Raw genomic sequence first — 25724 nt, 5'->3', positions numbered from 1 at the left:
ACCATCATTGTAAGTGCAAAAGGTAAATCCAGTAGTGTGTAGGCTAATGTGCTCAGAAACTGAGCCATTATTAGTGCATAGTTTTGTGTTGCCAGTAGGACACACCGGAAGTCATCATGTACATGCACCATAGAACCATGTAATGCCTTACATGTCTATACAATCTTTGTATTGGACCACACTTGTTTTCTTGAAGGAGTTCAAGGAAATTAAGACATTCAGATCTGATTTTAAGATAAGAGGGACTTAAAATCTAGTTCCCAGTGGTACTTGTAGAGTATCCATGTTATGCGAAAAATCATGACCAATAGAACTGCCTATAATTTTTCACTTCATCCCAATAATAATGGAATGACCGAATCGATCATACTAGATGTGGTATGCATCAACGGCATGGAAAATTATATCAAATGCAACATGTTGTATGGGAAGATGTATGTAGAATACAATCCAAGAGAAACTGTTTTCAAAACTCATGTGCCATAATTGTTGTTTTCATCTTGTGTTTCCACATCAAATAAAATCTTACGAATATCTCTATAATTTGGTAAAATACGAGTCAAATCAGGATATAATAAAACATCCTTGATGGCTCTAGTACCATATGAAGCATGATAGTGGACTATCATTACATCGCATGGAGCAATTGTTAAAACATTCTCTCCTCTTTTCAAAGGAATTTAAGAATATTTTATTTCCCTAGATATAGAGGTTGTGGTTCAATTGGCCACAAGGCACATTTCTTCCTCAATTGGAATAATTCCTGTATATGTCTATATAGGACAAGAATTTGATAAAAATTCTTATCGATTATTCAAAAACATAGTATTGAACATCCAATACGAAGGTATGGCATTCCAACACATATAGGTATTGTACAACTCAAAACCCATGAGTCCGTACTCCCCTAATCACAACCGAGTTTGTAGAACTCCAGTTATGAATAAGTTTATTCAACTCAAATAGCATGAGTTTGAACAAATTACAACATTAATAAATGGGACATCAATGACAATGAGATTATGTGAAATCTCAAAGTGGATCATTTGAATAGTACTCAATGAGCATGTCATCCTCTCAAAGTGGATCATTTGAATAGTATTCAATGAGCATGTCATCCAACAAAAGTGTGGTCCTCTTACGAAATAGAAGTGTTGTTAAGTGATCCAATAGGAGCCACAAGTAAACAACCAACCACTGGTGTTGTGTTAGATTGAAGATTGAAGGGTGCTTCATATCTTGGCTCTGATGAGTACTTTGCATCCATTAGGGACTTATGGTATAGGATTAGGTCCTTGGGCATACGACACTATATCAAATTGTATAGTGTAACCATATTTATGACAAGTTGTCATTCTCATTGCCCATCTCTTTCTAGTGAGCATGGACATTTGCCCCCTTGTTGTATTTGCATTTATCAGTTGTGTTCATAGATTAGCAGGAGTCTCAATCCATTGAACCTCCTGTTATTCTCAATGTTATTCTAAAACCTAAAACCTTAGGAGAGAGGCGCCACACAAATTGGGCGTTGATGATGATTCTTCAAAAGAAGTTTATCATATTACTCATCATGTGTTTTGAATGAATAGACATGATGCTGATAGTTTGCAAAATTTTAACTACGAGCAAATGTTATGAATAGCAAGGTTGTAGTCCGCAATGTTTTAAAAAATATTGGAGACTTACATAGTTCTAATCATAAGGTAGTAGGTCTTATGAGTTCCTTTGCTATTCGTTGTGTGCTTGAAGAGTAAGCCACAAAGCACATAGGTTCCTTTCCAATAGGTACTCATGTGTGAGATCCATAATATGGACGTAGAACTTTAATAGAAAGAGAGCATCACACTTCTTCGAGATGTGAAGAGGTGGATCCCCATATTGGGGTTCACTAATCACATTTAGTAGTTCATGGAATGCAAAAGTGATCTTCATATCTAATGCACATGTAGGATAATCAAGCCCATTGGGTGAGTCCATCGAACTCTATTAAAGTAATTATCCCTAGCATGGCATAACCACTAGTTACAATTAATTTATGGTAGGTAAATTAAGAACCACAATGGTGATGTTGTAATATTGATGCAAAATATAAAAATATTATACCTTCTTATGTTGAGAATTGGCAGTATCACGAAGGTGAACCCCATAATTGAGTCATTTTTGAAAATTGGTGGACACAATGATAGTCTCCATGTAATGAAATAATGGAGTAGATCTCCCAGTAGTAGGCAAGTATCAAGCTGCCTAAAAGCATGGTCTCTAGGCTGATACATTCTAAAAGAACATAACATAGCCGATGATTAGGTCTCCACTACCCTGTGCTTGACCAAATTTCAAAAATAAAATGGTAATCACCATAGAGGTGTGGACCAAACTCATATCTCCTAAACATTTACTTGGGAGAACATGTGTAAGTAATCATCCTAAGATGTAGACCTCTAAGTGATGGGCAAATAATTTGCTACCTAAAAGCTGGTTTCAGGGCAAATAAATTATTTGGAGAAGAACTTATTGCAGCCAATGGCTAGATCTCATGTTTTCAATCCCAAGTTGAGGACATGTAGTATATTTTGCAACGATTCATCATTAATTAAGTAAAGCTTAATTAAGAGAATTTGATTTTTCAATTTATGAAGTAAATTGCCAAATTAACAAAATCAACCAAAATGTGGTACAGGAGTTGAAGGAGTAAACACTCTACCATACAAATTTTTCAAAATTATGAAAGATCCTGCAGCAGCAAATAGCTAATTTATTTATGGTTCGAGATACGCAACCATACAGTCATTGTTTTAATCATAGACTAAAACAGATTTTTAGAGACGTAGAATTTCTCATTTAAAATTCAGCGCTAAATTACATGCTAAAATAAGGGGATTTAATGTAAATTGCTGCTGAAAAATAAATGAAAATATTAAACGCAGGTCGGGCCGCAACAGTCTTCAATTTGACCGGAACCAGCTTTGGAGTCGCTACAGCCCATGCGGACGATCGCGGCAGCCCCAGCGCAGAACTTGGGCCCAAACCAACAGAGGTTGGAGGCCGTTAGGGCTTCAGGCGAGAAACCGCTGACCGCCGCTTGACCATGCCGACCAACCGCCGCCGCCGCCGCATGCATAACCCCGCCACCGGGCGCAGCCGCAGCCTCAGCCTATCGCTCGGGCGTCGGAGACGCCGTGGTCGGGACTAACTGGTGGAGCCGCCGTTTTCAACGGGCGAGTACGCTCCGTCGACGCCCCCGTCGGCGCTGGGGCTAGTGCCGCTGCAGCAGGCGGGTGTGACCCGCCGCCGCCGTCAGAACTCGGGCGCTCCGCCTGCTGTATCCTGCTCGGGCGAGCGGGCACTGGCGCATTGCGTCGGGTTGCCGTTGCGAGCCGCAGCCGGTCCAGCGCTGCACCCGCTAAAGGCGAAGCAGGCCATGGGGGAAGGTGCCAGGCACCGCCGTTCGGGGCAGGCCCTGGCGCCCTGCACGCCATCGGGCAGCGTTAGTAGAGGCTGCTATTCCCAAGAATAAACAGCGGGCCACTAGAGGCTAGTAGGCAACAGCCTCTGATTGCGCGCGGCGCTGGCGCAGGTTCCCACGCCAGCTAGCCTGTTCGTGTTGGAGTTATAAGCCGGTTGAAAAGTTAAAACGGCTGATTTATTGTGAGAGAAAAATACTATTCGGTAACTGATAAGTTGGCTGATAAGTTGAAACGAACAGAGCGTCGATGCCGTCAACCAGGTAACAAACATTTCAATCGAAGAAATTCACGTCGGTGGACGGTGGTTACCTACTCAGGTGTGTAGTCGATGCAGATTTGGTCTTCGGCCATAGCTTTGTGTTCTTGGCTTCTTGTGCCATGGAATCAAGTCAAGGAAACAACAGATGCTTACCGTTGCGCCCAAGATCGTCCGTATAGTATCAGACCAGTGACAGAATCGCTGTTCTTTGACTCGTGTTCACAGAGTCACAGGCCATGGTGGGCGGGACGAGTGGACGACGGTCGACGGTGCAGCGTCCATGCATCTCTGTTGCCGTTGTCGGCGAGAATGGTTTCCCTCGTCGCCTTCTTTTCCTTCTGGTCGTGCCTTCTCTCGCTGGTGCCCTCGTGTTCACGCGAATTCACTCGGTGGAGAGCGAAGCGCTGATAACGTGGTGAGAGTAGAGAGCGGGAGCGAGAGACGATTGACAAGAGTGAATGGACGGTTGGTTGTATTGATCTCATGAAATCTGTACATATATATATACACACGGTGAAGGAGCACTACGAAGGGATATGTTATCACGAGGGATATGTTCATTAGGACATGTAACCGCCCGAACCTTTGGAATTAGATCGCATGGTAAATATTTTTTAGCAATATATTTTTTTTAACATAGATTTTGATGTCCACTGTCATTCTGCAAGACAAATTGCATAAGGGGGTAGTTGAAAAAAATAGCATAGTTTAGAAGTAGAGTGAATCAAAATATAGTTTGGAGTAATTTGAACTTCTTTTCTTTTTAGTTTGCATAATTGTTTAGCTGTTGCTTTTTTGACTTGCACAGTGTAGAGCCTATATATTAGCAAAAGTTACAAAATTATAATGTTTGTATAATGAACATATTAGTCATCTCCTCGTACAAAACTTTGATTCAAAAAAGGATTTCAAACTAAAGATTTCGAAGTAAAATTGTACCAGGATCAACTAGGACATCACAGCACTAATACTGCAACAGCCAAGGCACCCCACATGGCCGCCGCAGCCCAGCCGTCCGGCATCCCAGCCGGTGCGCCGGAGAGCGGCTCGTAGTACGACGCTGGCACCGACGGGAGGCCGCGGCCATGCGCGACGGCGACCTCGAACCGCACCCCCTTCCGGCAGTGCTCCCCGTCCCCGGCGTCCGAGAAGAAGTAGTTGGCGCCCTCCGCCGTCAGCATCACGGCCAGGAACGCCTCCTCCGCCTTCCACCCGCTGCTGCCGTTCGCCGCGACGCCGGCGCTGCAGAGCTTGTACGCCGTGGCGTTGGTCGTGTGCACCACCGTGTTGCTCGTGTCCGTCTTGAAACCTGACCACACATTACAGGAACGAAACAATGTTTCAGTGGCAATGTGGCATGTAGTACTGAACATCTCCTGAATTTGCAGAGCGTTGAACATACTGAGGTAGTCGCCGAGGTAGAAGGTGCGGTTGGCGGCCCAGGCGGAGTAGTTGGCGGCGGAGGCGTTCGCCTTCCAGTCGAAGAACCACCCGGCGCCGTCGCCGACGGCGTGGTTGGTGGCGAACGGCGGCAGCGGCGCCGTCGTGTTCTTGGCCGGGCTCGCCGTGGCGTTGCTGGCAGCTGCGGTAGAGACGATGGCAAGGATCACTGCTATGAACATCACTGCAGGATTGGCCATGGCTGGCATCAGGAAGAATGGTGTGCTAGCTGCTGATACTGGAGTGGAGTGGACTCTTGCATCGCCAGACGCTAGCTGGTGATTAAATCTTGTGTGTGTGATGAGTAAATTAGTGGTGATGTCAACGGTTTATGGGGCGTCCAGGTGGGCTCGGCGCCACCTGGCAAGGTTCTGCGAATCTATCTACTCTGTGTATGGCCGGTGCCTGGATCTGCGATAAAATATTTTCCTGGTATTGATGAGTTTTGGATCAGCGCCAGAGTATTGCCCATCACATCTGGACCATATTGTCAACATCACAATTTTCTACACAGAATGCACCAAGAATATATTTATTCTATACTGTATAATGGACTTGAATGGTATCAGGTTTATGTGCAGTAATGGGTACATGGTTCTGGTAGAACCATCATGTCTTTTGATCTAGCAATTGTACCGTATCACCAGGATGGAGATTCTTCACGTGTCAAGATATTTGAAGTCCCCTGATTTTAGAGTCTGGTTATGTTTCTGTAGATCTCAAACTTCTTTTTCCTGAATCGGGATTTTGTGACCTCCTCCTACTGTCCAGAAGATTGAAGCTTGAACGAAGTTACCAAGATGCTACAGTCACAAGTTATATATTTCCCGTTCATGACTTGCCCTTCGCACTTAGCTAAGTACCTTCATTGAATACCATAGAGCTTGCATGAGAAACAACAAGTAGCATTTCAGTTAAGTGCTGTCCCCAGATCCATCTTCGCCCTTCAAATCACTTTGCATGGGTTTGAAAGCTGCCAAAAGAACTGCAACCTTGTTTGCCAGGAACCCTGCAGTGCCGACAAAGAGCTCGGTTGGTGTCAGCTCGAAGCTGTCACCACCAGCACCATACTTCAATGCGACAGCTCCCGCAACCATTACCAGCGACAATATTAACCATGGCCTTCTTACACCACTGAAACCACTAACAGATGGCTGTGTGCTGCTAGCTTCTGAGGGCAAACTAATCACAGGCAACCCATCGACGGACCTTTGGAGCAGCAGCAGATAGAAGAATCCTCCAATGCCACCGACCAGGAAAGAGTAGGCAGCATTGTCGTTGGAAGCCAAGGTGAAGACAGAGAAACCTGTTATCACTATAGCTGCATCGTAGAGCAGCAAAGATTGCTTGAGATCAGCATATTGTCTCAAACCATCCTCTTTCAATTCCTTAACAATTGAAGCAGTGCTCTCTGAGGATAACTGTCCTTCTTGAAGATCAGATAAGCTAACTCCTGATAGGTCCATGACAGCCACAGGCCTGGCTTCAGCTACTGATGCTCCGTCCTCTCCAAGAGGCACATTGATTTTCTCGAAGGTGTACTGCAAACCGTTAAACTTGAGTTCAGGTGTTCCATTGACATCTTTAGATCGACCAACCGGTCCATGTATTACTTTCAAGCTCAAACCATCTAATCTCCATGAACCTGACCTTCAAGGGTAAAAAATTAAAAATTAATAAACAAAGGAGGGAAAACACTCATCAGGTGATCATATTACCATTATATTGCGACAACTAGTATATTTGCAAAGAACATGAAAATGAGTGTATAGCGTACCAGATTCCAGCCCGATCCAGACTTCTTTGATCCTTTGCAATTTAGACCCCTTGAAAGTGACAACATCAACTGAACCACTTTGGAAGGGCATCGATTGCTCTGCCTTCATTCCTGGTGTTGGTTGACCTAAATAAATTGCCGGTACTCTTTGTAACAAGGAGTCACCATCAACATCTATTAAGCAGATTAAGATTGCAGAATTTTTATCCAGCAAAGAGGAACTAAACTCTCTACTTGTGCTAAGCTCTAGCACATAGAATGCATCAGAGTCATCTAATCTGATTGTGCTAAATATCTCCTCAGGAACAGTATTGGGATATGTCTTTAGTTCCTCTGTAGGAAGAAGACGTGAAGGCTTTAGAGAGGGCATGGAATCTGCAGAGTTTAAGGAACAATGGTCACTGCATGGTTTCCAGTGAATGATATTTCCATAAAAAAAGAAGCAGAGCTTAATCTCGTTGATAATTATGATAATAAATCATCCACTAGCAGGGTCCTGCATAATACGATAACAGGAGAAAATAAACTACGCTTACATTGCAGAAATACTAGCTGAAGATTCTTCAGTAGAGGTCAAACTACTACAATAGATTGTGCAAGCAGAACAGATACATAAGAGAATTCCATGCCTAGCAAAGAGAATCAATACAAAGAATGAATCGTATCCTACCTTGTAAGAAAGACCCTTTGGAGAAACAAGTCACCCACTGATGTCTGTTTCTCCTTTTGAGCCTCATTCGATCCCGAAAGGCATGGCAATACATTCTCGGGCTGCTATTCAGCAGTAGCCATCTGGGCAGAAAATTTGAATGAACTGATGGAGCAGAACAGAGGATTGCCATTTTCTGTAGTAACAACAGCAAACAGAACCTATTATATGTGCTACCTGCAAGACATATGGTTAACCATTAGAGACAAAGAAAACAGAGGGAGCATAAACCTGATCTAGTCCTTGCCATCATAACAAAAAAAAAGAAAAAGAAAAAAAACAATGCTATGTAAGATTTAAAGCTGATTCACGATTCACGGCCAAATTTACAGGAACTTAAGTACGGAACTATGCATTGAAAAGAAAATAAAGGCATTATTTCTTCCATGTACAACAAAACTGTCAGGCCAGCTGAGACAGGGTACCCAACTGATGAACTGAAACTAGCAAACTGGCCACTTCATACACTAGTATTCGATTATGGGATATTGGGATAGCAAGCAATTGAAGTGAACCATGCCTGAGGTCCAACTGACAAACAGATGAATGATACTAACATAACTGAACTGAGATAAATGCTCACTCCATCGCAGGCTAATAGTACAGGTCAAATAAAAGCAACTACTACCAGCTACCATATACAAAGGATAAATTTTAAAATCCAGCACCATGAGCCTAGCCCTCACACAAAAAAATAAATTAAAGAGGAGAGACGGATCTGTCCAGTAGCCCCCATCAACGAACTGGGCGGACTGGAGCCAAAGCTGTGGCTTCCGGGCCTTACCAGAGGAAGGAGGAATCAATCGGTCGAGGCGCGGACGAGGGATCTCTGCCCCGGCAGCGCACCAGTCTACGAGAGGGTGGGGGGGAGGAGGACGAGTGGGGCACGAAACGGATTCCGTGGAGGCGGTGGCGTGCGCTCCGCTTCTTCTTCGGTGGGAAGCAGGAGGCGTGCCGCGTCCGCGTTCGGCCGGCGGCGGAGAGGGACGGGCGGGCCAGCGAGGGTGTTTTGGGGATTTCCAGGCCTGATATTTTGTGATTGCGGCTCGGCCCAGCGGCTGGGGAGTATTGGGCCAGAAGAGGAAGGGGTGGGGAGCGGGGCCGGGTGGCCTGCGGTGCTCGCTCCACCACGCACACGTCGGAGGCTCCCACTAGGCAGGCTGACAAAATCCGGGGGCCTGTACCACTTGGAAAAAGGTACTGCGCGCTCGCTCGGTCGCGCTGCCGCGTGAGGGCGTGACATACTGACATCTCCGCGGTAGACCTAGCGTGGTAATGGAATCAGGCCTAGGCTTCCTTCACATCCCACATTATCTATTTTTAGTTCAAAATCATATAATATTATAGATTGATTTTTATTGAACCGATCATTAAATTTGCTAGACTAAATTAACGGTCTTTTACCACCCCTAGGTAGACTCCTTTGGTAGAGCTTCTCAAATAGTTTTTTTACCGATTTTTGGTGAAGCCTACCAAAAGAGCAACTTCAAAACGGCTACACCATCAAAATCGGGAAGAAACGGCTTAACCTAAGGGTGTGTTTGGGACTGCTCCACTTTCGGTTTTGTAGCTCCACTCCAAAGTCCTATTGCCAAACACCTCCAGCTTCAACAATACCAACTCCAGAAAAAGGTGGATTTAGGGGCCAACTCCAAGGTGTTTCAAGCTCCTCAAATGGTGCTCCGAAAATACTAGTTTCATACATTCTCTTGGAGTTGGGTGAAAATCATTCACCAATTAATACTACTGGTTACACGTACCAATTTGGGAAAAAAAAGAATGACACCTCCCATCCCTCCCGTGACTCCTCTGTTCCGCCGCCACCCCCTCCCCTCCCTCTCGGGACTCCTCTACGTTCCGCCGCTGCCTTCTCCCCTACCTCCAGCGCCCAAAAAATCAACAAGATGGATGCCGAGGATTATCCTCAACTCCCAAGCATAGCAAATCATTGAGTAATCCTCCAGCCGAATTGATTTTGATCCAAGCCTGCGCCCCCAAAAAAATTCTCGCCGTCAACGCCGACCCGTGCTGGTACCTCCGCCGGCCGGAGTCCATTCCACCCGTCGGCTCCCACGGGCAAGCGCGGCCTGGCACCGGGCGGGCGCGCCCTTGGCAGGGGTTGACCCAGGCAGGCCCTGGCCGGCGGAAGCACTTTAAAGTGCTAGACTAGAATAAAAAATAAAATGAGTTTTGTGTAAAACATTTTGAGCAAACATGCTGGTTGATGTAAATTCCTCCCAAAATTATATGTTCGGTGATAAAGTAAGAGGAACCCATTATTACCCTCACTAAAACAAACTTAACCTCTAATTAAATATGCTGCTAAACCGAGCAGACCATAGTCCTAATTCCTTGGGCAAGCAGCAAATGCGTCTCCTCACAACAACATAAGGTGAGTAACTCTAGTAGGTTGGTTCTGTTATGAATTCTAAACTCCCTCCTACGGAAAAGGTTGGAACAATTATATCTATGCTCTCCAATACGTCAAAAAATTATGTGGAGCACCGTAGCAAATTTGTTAACGTAGAAATGGGGTACTGTACCAATCGATCACTGTAGCACTCGGGTACTTTAGCAGTCGTGAAAAAATCCATCCTCAACCCAAGTGCAATAGAGATTATTTCCACTAATTCGTACAATTTCTAGACCTGGAGTTTACATCATTTGCCAAATAGGTTCGTAGCTCTATATATATTTTCCTGAAGTTGGTGGGGTGGAGCTAAAAAAAGGTGGAACTTGTCAAGTAGAGCTGTTTTTTTTTAAGCGGAGACCAAACACGCCCTAAAGTGGAGGAGTCAAAAAAAATGGCTTCAACGGCTTCTACCCAAGTATTAATTGACCATAAAATTACCTATATTGCCATTGAGAAGCCGTTTTAGCAAACATTTTCCTAAACCGCTTCAGCTCCACTAGAGAAGGCACTACACTAGAGGAGTCGGAGCTGGAGCCGTTTTGGCATAAGCTGGAGCTCTATCAAATGGGACCTTAATTAGACCTATTTGCTACGCATTTACATGCTCATGCGCAAGCTTGCAATCCCTCGCTAGCCCGCATCTATTTAATTAGGCCTGCACACGTGGGCTACATGGACGGACGTAAAACGGATCATGCATGTAGGGACGTTGCATATGATGTTTTGGGCAAAAGAATTTTCTAGAGCTCACATTGAAAATGGACATTACACCCGTCACTTCGATGTGTGTTTTTTTCTCTCTTGTGTGAGTATTTTTGGCTTGTATTTCAATTTTTTTCGAGTTGTATTCTGCACCTCTCTACGTTCCAAGCAGTGCGGATGGAACATAAAGGTCCTTTACACCAGTTTGATGGGGGCATAAAGCTCATTTTATATCCTGTACAGATAGACATAAAAGAGTTATTGGTTCCCATGAAAGTTGTACCCCGCATGCTGGCACGTTCATTTCTGACTTTCTTGTACTCCTCTCCCACTATCACATGGGATGCTGCAGCTTTTGGAACTCCCAACCAATTGTTTAACATAATTTTATACTCACCGGTACAGGCATTCAATCTAATACATCGATGTACTGCTTCTATACAATACACAGGTGTACCATATGCGGCCCCTCTCTTGCAGTTCTATTGTACATTCAATGTAGCAACAATGTACATCGTTGCTCCATATGTTTCCTCCTGCTATCCGTGTAATGTTTTCCTTATTGTACCGAGATATTGTGCTCTTTATATTTTCATAGTATATAATTCAAAAGGGGTAATCTTACTTTGTACATCACTTGTTTTCATTAGACATGGCAGTACCACGAATGATGAACAAATAATAAATATACAAAATTGAATCCAGAACCCACGTACTTTTACTCACCTATGTACAAGAGATGTTCATCGCTGAAATTTGCACATAAATCATTTGAATCTCATCATTGTTTCCACGTATATATGTACAAGTCAGTACAACCCACCAAATTATGCGCAAAATTAACCCCAATACATAAGCTCACAAGATGCAATATGGTGGAGCATGAAACGACGAAATTGACCAGTACATCATACCTCCGAGAACAAAACGCAGATCATTTTCTTGATGGTTCAAACAAAAATTAAAAGATCAAGAAGCAAGAAAGGGGAAGATGAAGAATAGGAAGGGACTGCCGCTGTGTTTGGAAAAAAAAAATCAAGAAATAAAGTCAGAGCACGGAAACAAAAAGAAGCCAAAGATGAAGAGAACAAAATCACTACTCAAGCAAGCAGAGTAGTACGCACCAGGTTCTTGCATCTTCCCGTAGAACAAAATCACAAAATCACTAATCAAGCAAGCTGGCACGGCTGCCGCAGAAGGTGGCCTTGGCGGAGCCGAAGCTGAGCGTGTGCAGCTACAGCTTGTCATGCCGGCTCACGCTGCTGCTCCGAGCGCACGAAGCGGCATTGCTCGGCTTGGACACGTAGAACATGAGTGGCGGTGGAGGGGATAAAGGGGCACTCCTTGTAGTATGATGAGGCGGAGCAGCTCCACTGTAATGAGAGATTGCGAAGTAGAGGTCACAGCGTGCGGGGGCGATGCAGTACAAGGTGTCCTCGGACTCGCGAGCACCTCGGGCTGATGCTCGCGGCTGAGCACCTTTCCCCTGCACGGAGCCGCCCGAGGTCGCGACTGAGCTCGGCAGCGGAGCCTCGTCCATGGAGCCACTCCTCTTGTGCCCCGCAGCACCTCCTCCCTCTCCTCATCCCCTAGCAGCGAGAGGCCATAGAAGAATTGGCCTTTGTGGGACCTGCAGCGGATGAGGTGCGGGGGCTCCAATGGTCGGGGCCATTATTGCTGCCGCTGCCGCCATCCCCAATAAGCGGCGGTCCCCCGAAACCGGCGGTTGTGGCTTGGACGTCGTTGCCACAGTTGCGTGTCACCGTTCAGGTTTTCCTCGGGAGCCGTTGAGGGCTTGTTGATGGCAGTTAGCACGCCAATTGGTGAACTGCAAGTGCACAGATCAGTTGTAGCTTTTCGTTTAGAGTATTCCCCTAAGGTTTATCAATTCGTGGAACAAGTAGGATCCTGGCTCTCACTTTATACTAATCTTACTAATGAAATAAGGCAATATGAGTTGTGTAGAGAGACAAACTAATCCAAACTAAACAAGAAGCAAGAAGCAAAGGTTGATACAAGATAGATATGCGTTCCCTCCCTAGGATTTACGTTCACATGAATATGCATCAACTACACAAAGGAGTGCTGCCTTCACTAGCTATCATAGAGATCATGTGCCCGCTCGGCTCTTTCCCTCCTGCATACTGTCACTCCACTCACACATCTATATCAAAGCATCCACAGAGTTAAGCTAATCACCACAATTACCACAAACTCTACTAAGGACATATGAAGCGCTCACATATGCAAATAAAGCATTGCAATGACATAGACCATGAAGCATTGATAGGCATAATGTACATGTAGCAGTTACATATCAAGGATCCAAACAATCCTAGGGATGAACAGAGGTTTTACCCCCATCTTACGGAGATTGATGCACAAAGGGATGTTGGAGACTCTGGAGAATCGGCCTAGGACTCCTCAGGCCAATCGGCCTGAGGGATTCTTCGTACCTCCTGACTTGCACCAGCGTTGGTCGTCGCGGTGATCTGATCTAATCCCTATTTCTCATCTTGTGGCGGTGGTGGCTAGGTCTAACTCGTCGGGATTGCTCTCCTTGTTGAACGTCCTTGGTATTTATAGTTGTCGGCGTCAGTTGGGGTGCCTTTAGGGCCAAGTATCTGAAAAATAACCCTAGGATCGTTGAAGGCTTCCTCCTGGTGAAAGGGGAGATCGATCGAGGCCAAAAATGGGCCAGACTGATCGGCCTGGACCCCTATACGCGAATCAGCTTGCCCTTGTTTGGTCTTCAATGCCCAAACGTTTCATACGAAAGTTGTAGATCTCGTTGAGCCATATAATTTTCCTTGTAATTTCACCCCAATTGAAGTTCAGATGAGAAAGATATGGCCTGTGCAAGTTTCTACTCCTCCTACGGGCATGCAGTTCAATGTTCGTGTTTGGGCCTTCCAATATCCAATGTCTGGGCCCAAGTCCAACTTCTAGAAAAATCCTTCATTTATGTCGTATTTTCTGTGATTTTACAATATGGTCCAAAACACAACAAATATGTGAATATGGGGTTACTTCAGTTGACAAGTGGCAGGTTAGTATAATAATATGCATGAAAATACTATTCAAATGGCACTAAAAGTGTGTCAATAATGAGCATCAATAAGTTCACTCCCCCGGCTAAGTGCCGACGCCGTGCTGCCCCGTGCTCATGCACTGTCGGTCCCACGGGGGCGTGGACACGGGTGGGGAGAGGGGTTGCACATCGCTAGAGGCGGAAGGCAAGGAGTAGCAGTAGCTAGTGAAGAAGAAGGGGAAGGTGGTGGTCGAGAAGCAGTAGCACAACGCTAGTGCATTTCCGAGGCTACGCTCGGGCTCGTTGCCTACTTCTGCCGCACCCACGCTGGGCTCTGGCGACCGCACCCCGACATCGGTGCTCAGTGCCGGCCCCGCCTCTACCGCTGGATATCCCGGAGAGAGAGGAGATGACATACGAGGAAAGAGAGGGGAGAGATTCAAAGGCTTTTGAAATCGTCGAAACGAACGTACCAATCTATTTATTATGGGGGTGTTTGGATCCCCGGGCTCTCCTGTGACATCGAATGTTTGGACACTAATTAGGAGTATTAAACATAGACTAATTACAAAACCAATTTCACAACCCCTAGGCTAAATCGCGAGACGAATCTATTAAGCCTAATTAGTCCATGATTTGACAATATGGTGCTACAGTAAACATTCGCTAACGATGGATTAATTAGGCTTAATAGATTCGTCTCGCGATTTAGCCTAGGGGTTCTGCAATTAGTTTTGTAATTAGCTTATGTTTAGTCCTCCTAATTAGCATCCGAATATCCGATATGACACGAACTAAACTTTAGCTCCAGGATTCAAACACCCCCTATGTATGAGATATGCTGTATGGAATACATGATGGGACATAATGCCAGACCACCTGTACCCCCACCTGCTCATTTTCCCAAATCTTGAAATGGGCTGACACTAAATCAATGTACATGATAACTTCCAATTCTACAAAGTATTATATGTTAGTTTGGGCGCACATTTCTAGCATACGGTATGATCTTTCGATACCGGTTACACCACAAGTAGTTTATAGCGAGCACTATAAAATGAGATTCATATAAGAGGAGGGTGGCTGGTGCGTCGGGTTAGCTCGGGTACAGAATAGTTATTTCGTACAATATAGTATTACTATATATGTGTGTATATATACACACATATTGTATATCTACAATGCACTGGGTGCATTCCATGTGCAGAATGCACCCAGACGAGCGCGCCAAATCAGATTGACGGATTGCACCATGCTGAGCTAGAGCACCCCGCAGGCGTGTAGCCACCCCGGGACGCGCTACGCGCCATCCACCGCTTCGCATTGGCAAGCCGCTTGACCCTGAGTCGTAACCGAGCACCGTGAATAAGGGGTGTTTGGATGCTAGGTACTAAAGTTTAGTCCCGTTACATCGGATGTTTGAGCACTAATTAGAAGTATTAAACATAGGTTAATGATAAAACTAATTGCACAAACGAGGACTAATTCGCGAGACGAATCTATTAAACCTAATTATTCTATAATAGCACATGTTTACTGTAGCATCACATGGACTAATCATGAACTGATTAGGCTTAATAGATTCGTCTTGCGAATTAGCTCTCATTTATGCAATTAGTTTTATCATTAAAATATATTTAATACTCATAATTAGTGTGCAAACATCCGAAATTGGAGACCCACCCGCCTGCACTGCGTGCTGCTTGCCACGTGGACCAGCAGACCCACCGCGCTGCATGGCACGCGCCAGCTTCATGCTATACTTGTTCTCTTGGGTGAATAAACAACCACAAAACAACAAATACTTACCCAACCAATCAGCTCCAGGCAGATCGAATGAACTAGCATAGCATGGCTAATGAATTGTTTTATTATTTGATAGTTTTTTGTATGTGCCGTGTACATCCAACAAGTCAGCCACCACGCCTTCTTCTACGTACCGCTAACCAATTTTTTATGCACTTTTAATTGACATAAAAATGAGTAGAGATCACCGTTCTAGCATACCAAAATTTGTGATAGGTATGGTATAGTTGTTTTAGCAAGATAGTTCAGCACGTTTTATTATCTGACTATTGCCTCATTTCCTACGGGGATAAAATATTTAAATAGTTTTTTATTTTGTTTTTTTTGAATTGCAGCTATACGAAACTTGTTGTAGCACCCATGATTTTTAAATGGTTTTTGTTTTTATTAATTACCACACATCCTAACTAATTACCTACAATGGTAATATGCTATAGGTACAGTTTTATTTAGATTAATTGCCTTGTTGCAACTAGTCAAATGTTCTAGTTGCAATTGGTCCATGATGTGGCGCAGTTGCAACTAGTTCATTTGTAAATTTGTAGCTAGATTAATGCTCCAGTTGAAACTGCGATGACATGTGCATGGCTTCTTAACATAGTTGTAATTACCCTATTGTCCAAGTTGCAACTGCTCAAATTGTAACTAGATTATTGTTCGAGTTACAATTATGATGGTGTGTCCTAATGTTAACCGGTGTAACTCGGTTATTATCCTAGTTGCAACTGGAGGAAGTCGACCAGTTGCAATTGCGACTGTGTGCGTGGTTTTTTTTATTTTGTAACTATGTTATTGTTCTAGTTGCAACTAGAGGACACGATAAGGTGCGACTGCTTCAGTTGTAACTAGATTATTGTCCTAGTTGCAATTATGGTGGTGTCTCCTAGTTGCAACAGATTTCTACTGCAGTTGTAACTGGGTTATTCTCCTAGTTGCAACTAGAGGAAGTGACCCGTTGCAATTGTAATGGCGTGTGCATGGGCTTTTTAGTATATTTTGTAACTACCTTATTTTCCTAGTTGCAACTAAAGGACCCGACAACGTGCAACTCCTCCAGTTTGTCCCAGTTGCAATTTATCTCTAGTGTGCGCATGGCATTTCTACTATAGTTGCAACCTGCTCCAGTTGTAACAAATTAGTCCCCCAGTTGCAATTGTGGTGGCACGTGCATAACTTTCTAGTACACTTGTAACTGAACTATTAGAGCCTGTTTGGATGGACTAAAACTAAAGTTTAGCCTTGTCTTGTTTGGAGCCTGAGCTAATTTTTAGCCAATTTATCAGTAAAAGTCCATTCTATCCTGAGGGGGTATAGGAGAAAAATGGGAAAATTTTAATTTAGGGTATTTTTGGTCTTTTACCGTTCATGTGTAAAATTAGTCCCTATTAACTGGGTTTAGAGGGATAATGAGCTAAAGTTTAGTTGGGGATTGGCTAATTTTTAGCCCACTTTTATCCCTACTATTTGGATCATCAGGGGCTAATTTTTAGCCAACTAAACGTTAGGAGTTGTTGTCATAACTACAAATTGTCTTTTATAACTTATTTTGTTCAACACATATTTTTTCAACAATAATCTCGAAGGGGTTTGGATATTAGACATATGATCCAAGAGATATCATACGCAGCTCTCCTATATATTTTTGAAAAATATATTGAGATGTCAAAGATTAATTACGGAGTCGCATTATTGCCACATTGCTAGAGGCCAGAGTTAACCATAGCCTATTGGTAAAGAAATGACTGCGGGTGTCCATGAACTGTACAAAAAGAATTAGAAATTGACAAAAGGGGTCACAAGTATTGATTTCATAAGAATTTGGTTGTGTGTGGTCCGAAGATGCCGGAGCTATTTCCAATTTCTAAAAGAATATTGATTCGATCCATCACAAATGGAAAATAGCTAATTTTGAGTGAAAGCATTTATTAGGGTATATAGGGAGACATAAAGAATTGATTATAAGTCACTACTAGAAAACTTGGTATTAGTACCGGTTCGTAGGGTGCATATCTCCCGAAAATGCATCCGGGATTAATCCATCGAGATAAAAGGGATGTCTTTTATCACGGGTCCCAAAACTGGGATATAAGATCCCCTTTTAGTCTCGGTTGGTAATACCAACCGGGACTAAATAGTTTTGCAAAAAAAATTGCAAAAATAAAAAATATCGGGGGTCCCTGAGAGGCCCCCTACACGCGCACGCCGCAAGTCACAAGTCATGCGATTTTTCACACGAAATATGCGTGTGCGCGGTTCATGGGATTCGAACCCATGACCTCAAGCCTCGCGTGTAGCTTCCTTGCCATCTCACCTACAAACCACATCTGTCTATATAGGGATGCTATCCTTTTGTATTAACTCATGGAGGATCCTTTAATCTGGGTTGGTAACACCAACCGGGATTAAAGACCTCATTTAATCCCGGTTGGTATTACCAACCGGGATGAAAAGGTTCGAGGGATTTAGTTCTTTCCCAGCCACACATGGGGGATCATTTTTATCCCGGTTGGAAATACCAAGGGATAAAAAAGGTCCGAGGGCTTTATCCTTTTTTCAGCCACCCGTGGGGGATCCTTTTATCCCGGTTGGAGTTTCCAACCGGGACTAAAGGACCCCCCTTTTATCCCGGTTGCTTTAGTCCCGGGTGGTAATACCAACCGGGACTAAAGGGTGACCTTTTAGTCCCGGTTGATCTTACCAACCCGGACTAAAAGGTCCCTCACGTGTGCTTGAATTTTTCAACCGGGACTAAAGGATCCCCACAGGTGGCTGATGTTTGAACCGGGACTAAAAGGTTCCCTTTTTCTCCTGGGCCGAAATTAAACCGAGACTAAAGTGGGTGGTATCTAAAATCAGTTCTCTAGTGAGTTCTCCTGAGTAATTCTGATTATAACAGTATAACTTTAATAATTTTTTGGACTAACAATTTGAAAATCTTTTTTCCAGCAGTATTTTGCTGGATGTGCCTAATTAGTCATTACCGGCCCTGTTTAGTGAGACAGAACCAACACTTTTTAATTAATGCTGGTTGTGTTTCCCTGAAAGTGAATTCGCAAGGACGACAACTGCGATATTAAGAGAGCATAGCGCTCATATTCTCATGCAAGTGCATATGATATGAAAGGGCAAGAAGCACACTTAAGGTGTCCCAAAAAGAGGATAATCTGTTTCTAATTGTAATCTTTTAAATTTCTGAGGATGTATGAGTCTCTACCACTGGCCTATAATTGCAAACACAAGAAGAAGAAGAAGAAGAAGAAAAGAACATTGCGCGAGTAATACCTGCACCTAGCTACCAAATCACGCTTATTTCTCTCTTAAACCTCTAAGACTTATTAATGTACAAATTAATAAAATCTATTGCTTGTTCATGCTTAGTTTTGAATGGTGCATGACGACGGAAGCTTGAAGTAATTTAGGATAATTCAGTGAAACATGTTGTGGTTACTGCTGAAATTTGATCCCATGCCGGAGTATATCTGCATCTGAGTGAGAATGTGCTCGAAGTTGTCGTTAGACTTCTCGATGGGGTGCGTGTGGGTGCCCTCATATGTGGTCACCACCACGCCCTCGTCCCTTGACAGCCGCTGCACCTGCTTCTTCACGTTGCACCCTTGGTGAGTGCACCTGTAGTAGCTTCTGCATTCATCCATGCATATGAAAAGAATAAGAATTAGGTCTTTGCTAATGAATAAATAGAAAAATGGAATGGCAAAATGATAAAATGAAGTGAAAAATTGTGCTGGAAAGATATTTATGCATTTATATCTATTTATGCCCATTAGCCCATATGGGTGTACACAAGTAGACCATGTTTGGCATGTGTACAGTATTGTTACTTGGTTAAGTATAACCATCTGTATGTACGGTGGAAGCATACACTCATTTCCCAGTGAGAAGAATTTGTAAATTATTTGCAAATCGTACTTCTGGTGATGTCTAGCTAGTTCCCTTCGTTTAGAAGAGAGCTGAATTGTTTCATTTCTGCTCCTTAATTTCTCCATTTTTGATTGTATTGTCATATTTAGAAATAAGATTGAGGAATATATTGTTCTCATTTTGTAATTCTGTGAATGTAACAAAAAGGGACTCACTTTGTTCTTAAAGTGCAGATTAATAATGATTCATGAGATATTCTCACTCTAATTCTATTTCTAGGAGATTGAGTTAAGATTAGATGGACTTAGGTAACAGAGTAGTGTAGATAAATCGTAGTCCTAGTAAAGCAGCACTCATTTTTAGAAAATTATATACATTGATAGTTCTTATTGTTGTTTGGATTTAAATTATAGAAGCCAAATTTAGTTAGGGGTCATATATTGAAATATATGTTCTTTCTTTCTGCAGTGTATATATCCTTTTTACCCCAGGAAGTTCATAACAAATATCATTGTTACGTTGACACGGTATAGGTTTTTGTTTTACATGTACAAACTGTTAAGTATTTACATAAAAAATGGATGGTTTTCATCTTAATATTTTTGGGAAAAAAAACTCCAATCTAGACTATAAAAGTGAATTACAACCTAGAAATGTAATATATATACAAGCATCAAGTTTTAATTTGATCATGAGGTAAGTGCATTGCTCTCGCTTAGTGTTTCGCGATCTGACAAATAGTTTGCTGGCACACTAAACATGAACAATAGGTATGTATTATTACAGCCTCCCTTGGTTCCATATAATGTATAGGCATGTGCAATACATGCTAAATCGTGCTAGGTAGAGTATATATGGCTCTAAGACTGACAAAAGAAGTGTGTTGTAGAAAAAAGAATCTGAGCAGAGATGGAAAGGAAATGGTAGAAGTGTGTCGATCGAACCTTCCTTTTAGAAGAAAGGGAAGGCCTCAAGTGCTTTTTGAGTGACAAAAGTTCTTTTAACACTCTAGTCTTCTCTATTTGTCCATTTCTTTTCTTTCACGTAGTTATATATTTCTCTATATTTGCTTTACTTTGTTCTGTTATAATTCGAGTCTTTGGAGTGTTCACGTATCTCCAGCAAAAGCTGATGCTTAATCTGTGAACTTTACAGCCTTCAAATGGAAGAAAATTAAAAGGTGATGCCCTATCCTCTGGGTGCCCAAAGAAACCTCGTTTTGTTCTCTGAGGCATCTAGAGCAAGACAGTGACAGGAGAATTGGCTCAATCAGCTAACGAAGGCGCACGGATCGGTCGATAAATACAACACCCAAACTGAATATATTCTGCGGTTAAACCGGTGGGTGGATGAAATTATTCCTGGTCAAATTCGATCGCCATCAGCTCCTGTTTTTTGAATGATCCATGCATGGCTACCACCATAAAAAACATGTGAAACTAGCTGGTCGTTTTCATCTAGATGATGAGGATGAGATGTGTCCTTATCCTATGTAAGCAACCACGCACTAGCTGAGCTTGGAAGATTCATTGGGACTCCATCTCACCTACTTCCTGCAGCCGAACCCTACTTGACAGAATAACATGGGATTTCTTTAAAAAGACAAAATTACATGGGATCGCACGCTAGACCAGCGGAAGAAAAGGGAAAAAAAACTAAAGATCCAAATTGAAGAAGAGCCGATCGAAATCTCCAAGCAATAGCACCAGAAATCGCATATACACCGCGATGGATCCCAATGGATCAGCAAAAGTTGAGGATCATTCGGTTTTGCGCAAGTAGAGAATAAGGTAATTGATTGGTTGTATCCACGAGTGAATTGTGTGCACGATCGAACCTTGGGAACTTGTTGTTCTTGACGGCCTTCTGGCCGTACTTCCTCCACCGGTAGCCGTCGTCGAGGATGTCCACCTGGCTTCGCGTCTGGAACGCGTACCGCGGCCGCCGCTCCTTCTTCTCCCCCTTCCTCTTCCCGGACGGCCTGTCCACCTCACCGCCGGCGGCAGCAGGCCCCGCCGACGACTCCCCGCGGCCGCCTGCCGCCGCCGGCGGGCTCGCGCCGCCATCCTTGGAGCTGTTAGAGAGCTCCGCCAAGAACGAGTGTCCTGGCTGTCCCCGATCATGGTCGCGCATCAGGCTGCTCGTGCCGCCGCCGGCAGTGGCCAGGAAGTTGTAGGAGTTGGAGGTGGAGGACGAGGGCTGCGCTGCCGTCGGCGTCGTCCCGAACAGCATGTGATAATTCTCCATGGCCAGATTAGCGAGCTATAGTTGAGTGCTCCAGCTGTTAGAGAAGGGAGATTTGGAGAGAGAGGGGAGAGAGGCTGAGAAAGAGTTTTACAAGTTACAACCAGGGTTATATAGACTATAGAGGGGTTAGCGCTAACCATAGCCTCTACTTTTTCTGGCTCACCTTCACTTTGACCGGCCCGTGGACTAGTAAAGGCGGCTTCCTGGATCAGTTCCTGTGCGCTACATTCCACACAAATCAGACGCGCATGCGTCATCAGTGAGAGAGAGAGAGAGAGAGAGAGAGAGAGAGAGAGAGAGAGAGAGAGAGAGAGAGAGACGCTGCCGGTTCGGTTCCCGCGTGCTTGGTTGACGTGAACGGCACGGAGTCTGCTAGGTAAGCAGCTACGGGTAACTAAAGGTTGCGGGCTAGATTTGGTGTTGTTTGTATGGTATGAGGAGGAGGAGTTGGACGAGGAACAGTGTGGTAGGAGACGCGCGGTGCCTGCAGCCGGCGGCAGCCTCCACCTCTTTCAATTCCTCCGGTGGTGACTTGTCCGTGCATGCATGTGAGGCCGCCAATCCGCACGAGCGCCCACTCTTTGACCATTCCACGCTTATTAACTGCACTTTATCTACGTTAATTCATTGGGCTAGCTATTAATGCATTTCCTTGAAACTTTTCATGTTTTTATGCAACCGCCATGCATGCAAATACATGCATGGACGTGCGAAAGAAATCAGATCGGGAAGAGAATAAAACTTGTTTTGGGAATCAGATACCGGCAATTTTAAGAAAATCGCCATTCGAGATTTCGATATTTTACGGGGGGCATGTATTGGGTACAAAATTGCTACTACTATGTAAAAGTCGGACCAGATTTTGGTTGGAACAGTATATACGCTCGTGGGGGGCGCACGGAATAGTTGTGACAGATGAAAGGGCCCTAGAAGCCTGAAGCTATCATATATGTGCACGTGTTTTATCCATTGAAATTTCTATAAGCATGGTTTCACAGTGAAGAAGAAAGGTGTCGCGAGGAAGCATCTGAGCAAGCTGCAAACTCAACCATTTGACGACGAGCGAGGCATGGTCCTAACTTTTGGAAGCATGCATTATCTTCCATTCTATATAATGAACCTTATTCTATACAATCTAGCAACTCAGCAGTCAGCAGCAGGAGTATGCTGTCATGAAAAATCTACCTAGTAACTGTTGGGTAAGAAGCTCAAGATCTCAAGCGAGTTTGGAGTAGGATGTACTATTATATATGTAGCCAGCTTGGTCAAAGGAAACATTGGGGTTGACCAAATGGCCCCAAGGTCACTTGAATTTCATGGAAACTTCTATGGGACTGCTCGATCGACCGGCATCTGAGCGTTCTCACATGTCGTTGAATGGGTTTCTTCTCCGAGAAATGAAAAATTAAGATCACGCATTGTGACACAGTTGTCCAGCTACAAGTAGTGTTTGTAAGATGATGTTATGCAACTTATAATTAAGATAATCCGGACGAATATAAAAGTCACCATGCTATATGAAAGGGAAAATTTGCAAAAAAGAAAATAATAAATGGGTAAAATAAGTGTAACTAGAACATCAATTGTCGCAAGTTTTTAGCCACAAAAAATTAACGCTCAATGCCTCATGTATGCATGTACGCGCACATATCTTATCCCTCTAAACTCCTGCATATTTGTAGGATCTTGATAAGCATAAGTCACCACATGCACCTTTATTATTTAACTTTTTTTTTGAGGAAAACTGATTATTTAGCTAGTTGAAGTTAGGTGCCTTTACTATTAATTCTTGTGAGAAAAGTTTGGTATTTGACTAGCAGTTCAATCGTAGGTACTATTATTTTTTTAGGAAATTTTTTTATTTAACTATGAATTTCCTTAATTGGATTAACAATGCATTATTAAGCACGCACGCAAGAAATACAATTGGAACGAAACTAAATCAATGAGTAACAAGACAAAAGCGCGGCACAAATAATAAACTGGTCAACGACGACCAGTTTACGGGTTGAAAAAAATTATTCCATGTCCCGTTCCATGATCCAGCAGCCACACACACGGTTCTCAGGGACACGGAAACGTGCGAGAACCCCCTTGGGTCTGGAGTCCAAGTCACGCACGCGTCGCATGTAGCCACTGCAGCCAGCTCAAGCAGCAGCGACACTTCAGGACCAGACCTCTGAGATTCATCGATCTGCACGTATTCTCCTGTCAATTGTCGTGATGAATGCATGGATCGATCTCGGCACTTTGGGACACGGTAACCCTGCACACGGTTTTGCATAGTACAGCAACGACGTGTCGACTGTGCCGGCCGGCTTGTACGTTTTTCCAGCCACATGCATGGACCAGCATGCACTCGCTCGCATGCATATCGTCCTTTCGTTAGCTTCGTCGTGTGTACCTGGACTTGGAGCACGTACGGATTTTGATGCATGAGACAAATATGCTGCATGCAGGGAGAATTTTGATGGATGAGACAAATATGCTGCATGCGCATCAGTTGCTAAGTGGTGGTTGCAGAAAAAGCATGAGCATAAGCGATGACGCGCTTGGAGGCCGGTGCTTACGTGGCACGGTGGCGGACAAAAAGAATATCGGCCGGGTTATGTTGACTTTGCAGCAGCTCTAACGCCTCTGCTGATCGACCAGGTATTTTTGTTTCTTTTTTTGCTCTAGCTTGTTTTCTTTGTTTTGTTTAATTTTGAAACAAAAGTTGCTTGTGATCTGGGACTGGACTTTTCGAATGCCTTCAAAATTAAAGATGGATCCGTCCCGTTCCGTACTGATGGTCAGCTTGATTAGCGTGCGGCTTTGGTTATTCCTTCAAATTTAACTAGGACCAGGCGACCAGCTAGCTGCTGCTTCCACCCTGACATTACTATACTCCAGATGACTCTTGTTTCATGACTTCTGAAAATCAAGGTCTGACTCTGCACGTAAACTGGGCTCTGATGGTTTATGAGATATTGGTTGTAGACTGACAATGCTACTACCATCACTACTGGTTCATACTCCATCCGTCCCAGATTATAGGTCGTTTTGACTTTTCTAAATTTATAGGTGTTTGGATGTATACAAAACATTTTTGGAAAGCCAAAATAACTTGTAATTTGAAACGGAGGGAGTAACTGATATATACTTGATTCCATAATCCAACTTTGTGGGCCCAATCATTTTTTTATTAAAAAACTCTCCTCATCCAGGCAACCATCGATGTGGTTATGCAACCTTCCGTGTAAAATACAAGTGCATGTGGTTTCTTGTAGTTAAATCTATGACTCGACCTTCGTACGAAGCTTCCATACCATCTGACCTAATACTTGCAATTGTGATTGCAATGCGATGTATTTTTCTTACCCTTTTGTCTAGGACCATTATTTTGATATCTATATAAATTTAAATAAACAGGTTATTAACTACAAAGTTTTATACCTCATCAAGGGATACAATTTTTATATGAGGTTGCTCTTATTGATTCTGTATGCATATTTTATGAATTTTTGAATATGTTGCAACAAACATGCCAACCAGCACTTCTTTCCAATGTTTCAACACGAACAAATTTGTTCCCATCAACATGAACCGACTTAAGCATCATATGAATTATCATTTCATCATACATTAATTATCTACCTTATTTGTTTTCGTACAATTCTATATTTCATCTAACCTGTTGAAACGGAGTTGATCACATGGAAGTCAGAGGAGAACTCAATTATGGAGTTCATATATACAACAAATATTTAATGCTTAATTATTTCATATTATCATTTCACCATGCTATATATTACTAGGTTAATCCTTTTTTCATATAGTTTGGAGTACTAGATATTACATGAGAACCAGAACTTTAATTAGCACAGTTCATCTACACAAGTACAATATGTTAACCATATTTAGTACTTAAATGTTTCCTATTACATTTTACCATGCTATTACTAGGTTGATACTTTTTCATATAGTTGAGGAGTGTTAGATACTGATATGAGTGAAC

General features: G+C 43.3%; 3 protein-coding genes and 1 long non-coding RNA gene across 4 annotated transcripts; all 4 read right to left on the bottom strand.

Annotated features, from left to right (window-relative positions):
* Nucleotides 1-4544: 4544 nt before the first annotated feature.
* On the bottom strand, nucleotides 4545-5566 carry LOC101786812 (cucumber peeling cupredoxin). Its single transcript, XM_004979240.2, has 2 exons — nucleotides 5126-5566; nucleotides 4545-5032 (listed from the first exon to the last, which is right to left on the bottom strand). Exons 1-2 carry the CDS (start codon nucleotides 5370-5372, stop codon nucleotides 4680-4682), a joined length of 600 nt encoding a protein of 199 aa, XP_004979297.1. The 5' UTR covers nucleotides 5373-5566; the 3' UTR covers nucleotides 4545-4679.
* Nucleotides 5567-5679: 113 nt separating this feature from the next.
* On the bottom strand, nucleotides 5680-8631 carry LOC101752663. The gene is made up of 4 exons (XM_004979241.4): nucleotides 8434-8631; nucleotides 7611-7826; nucleotides 6941-7315; nucleotides 5680-6808 (listed from the first exon to the last, which is right to left on the bottom strand). Exons 2-4 carry the CDS (start codon nucleotides 7780-7782, stop codon nucleotides 6078-6080), a joined length of 1278 nt encoding a protein of 425 aa, XP_004979298.1. The 5' UTR covers nucleotides 7783-7826; nucleotides 8434-8631; the 3' UTR covers nucleotides 5680-6077.
* Nucleotides 8632-11512: 2881 nt separating this feature from the next.
* LOC111258256 lies at nucleotides 11513-12413 on the bottom strand. Its single transcript, XR_002678905.1, has 2 exons — nucleotides 11889-12413; nucleotides 11513-11779 (listed from the first exon to the last, which is right to left on the bottom strand). It is a non-coding gene; the product is annotated as an uncharacterized LOC111258256 (long non-coding RNA).
* Nucleotides 12414-18747: 6334 nt separating this feature from the next.
* Nucleotides 18748-21829, bottom strand: LOC101786418 (probable WRKY transcription factor 75). The gene is made up of 2 exons (XM_004979239.3): nucleotides 21318-21829; nucleotides 18748-19240 (listed from the first exon to the last, which is right to left on the bottom strand). Exons 1-2 carry the CDS (start codon nucleotides 21725-21727, stop codon nucleotides 19027-19029), a joined length of 624 nt encoding a protein of 207 aa, XP_004979296.1. The 5' UTR covers nucleotides 21728-21829; the 3' UTR covers nucleotides 18748-19026.
* Nucleotides 21830-25724: the final 3895 nt, after the last annotated feature.

Source organism: Setaria italica, chromosome VIII (assembly GCF_000263155.2).
Source record: "Setaria italica strain Yugu1 chromosome VIII, Setaria_italica_v2.0, whole genome shotgun sequence".
Lineage (NCBI taxonomy): Eukaryota > Viridiplantae > Streptophyta > Magnoliopsida > Poales > Poaceae > Setaria > Setaria italica.
The sequence above is the reverse complement of the archived record's forward strand: the minus strand, read 5'-3'. Positions and strand labels throughout refer to the sequence as shown.

What these genes read in the sequence shown, in the direction of transcription:
- LOC101786812 (XM_004979240.2), bottom strand. Translation starts at nt 5,372, where the DNA reads ATGCCAGCCATGGCCAATCCTGCAGTGATGTTCATAGCAGTGATCCTT. An exon ending in CTACCTCGGCGACTACCTCA is followed by an intron (nt 5,033 to 5,125) that starts GTATGTTCAACG and finishes ATGTGTGGTCAG; the next exon opens with GTTTCAAGACGGACACGAGC.
- LOC101786418 (XM_004979239.3), bottom strand. Translation starts at nt 21,727, where the DNA reads ATGGAGAATTATCACATGCTGTTCGGGACGACGCCGACGGCAGCGCAG. An exon ending in AAGAACAACAAGTTCCCAAG is followed by an intron (nt 19,241 to 21,317) that starts GTTCGATCGTGC and finishes GGATGAATGCAG; the next exon opens with AAGCTACTACAGGTGCACTC.
- LOC101752663 (XM_004979241.4), bottom strand. Translation starts at nt 7,782, where the DNA reads ATGGCAATCCTCTGTTCTGCTCCATCAGTTCATTCAAATTTTCTGCCC. An exon ending in CAAAGGGTCTTTCTTACAAG is followed by an intron (nt 7,316 to 7,610) that starts GTAGGATACGAT and finishes TAAACTCTGCAG; the next exon opens with ATTCCATGCCCTCTCTAAAG. An exon ending in CTGGATCGGGCTGGAATCTG is followed by an intron (nt 6,809 to 6,940) that starts GTACGCTATACA and finishes CTTGAAGGTCAG; the next exon opens with GTTCATGGAGATTAGATGGT.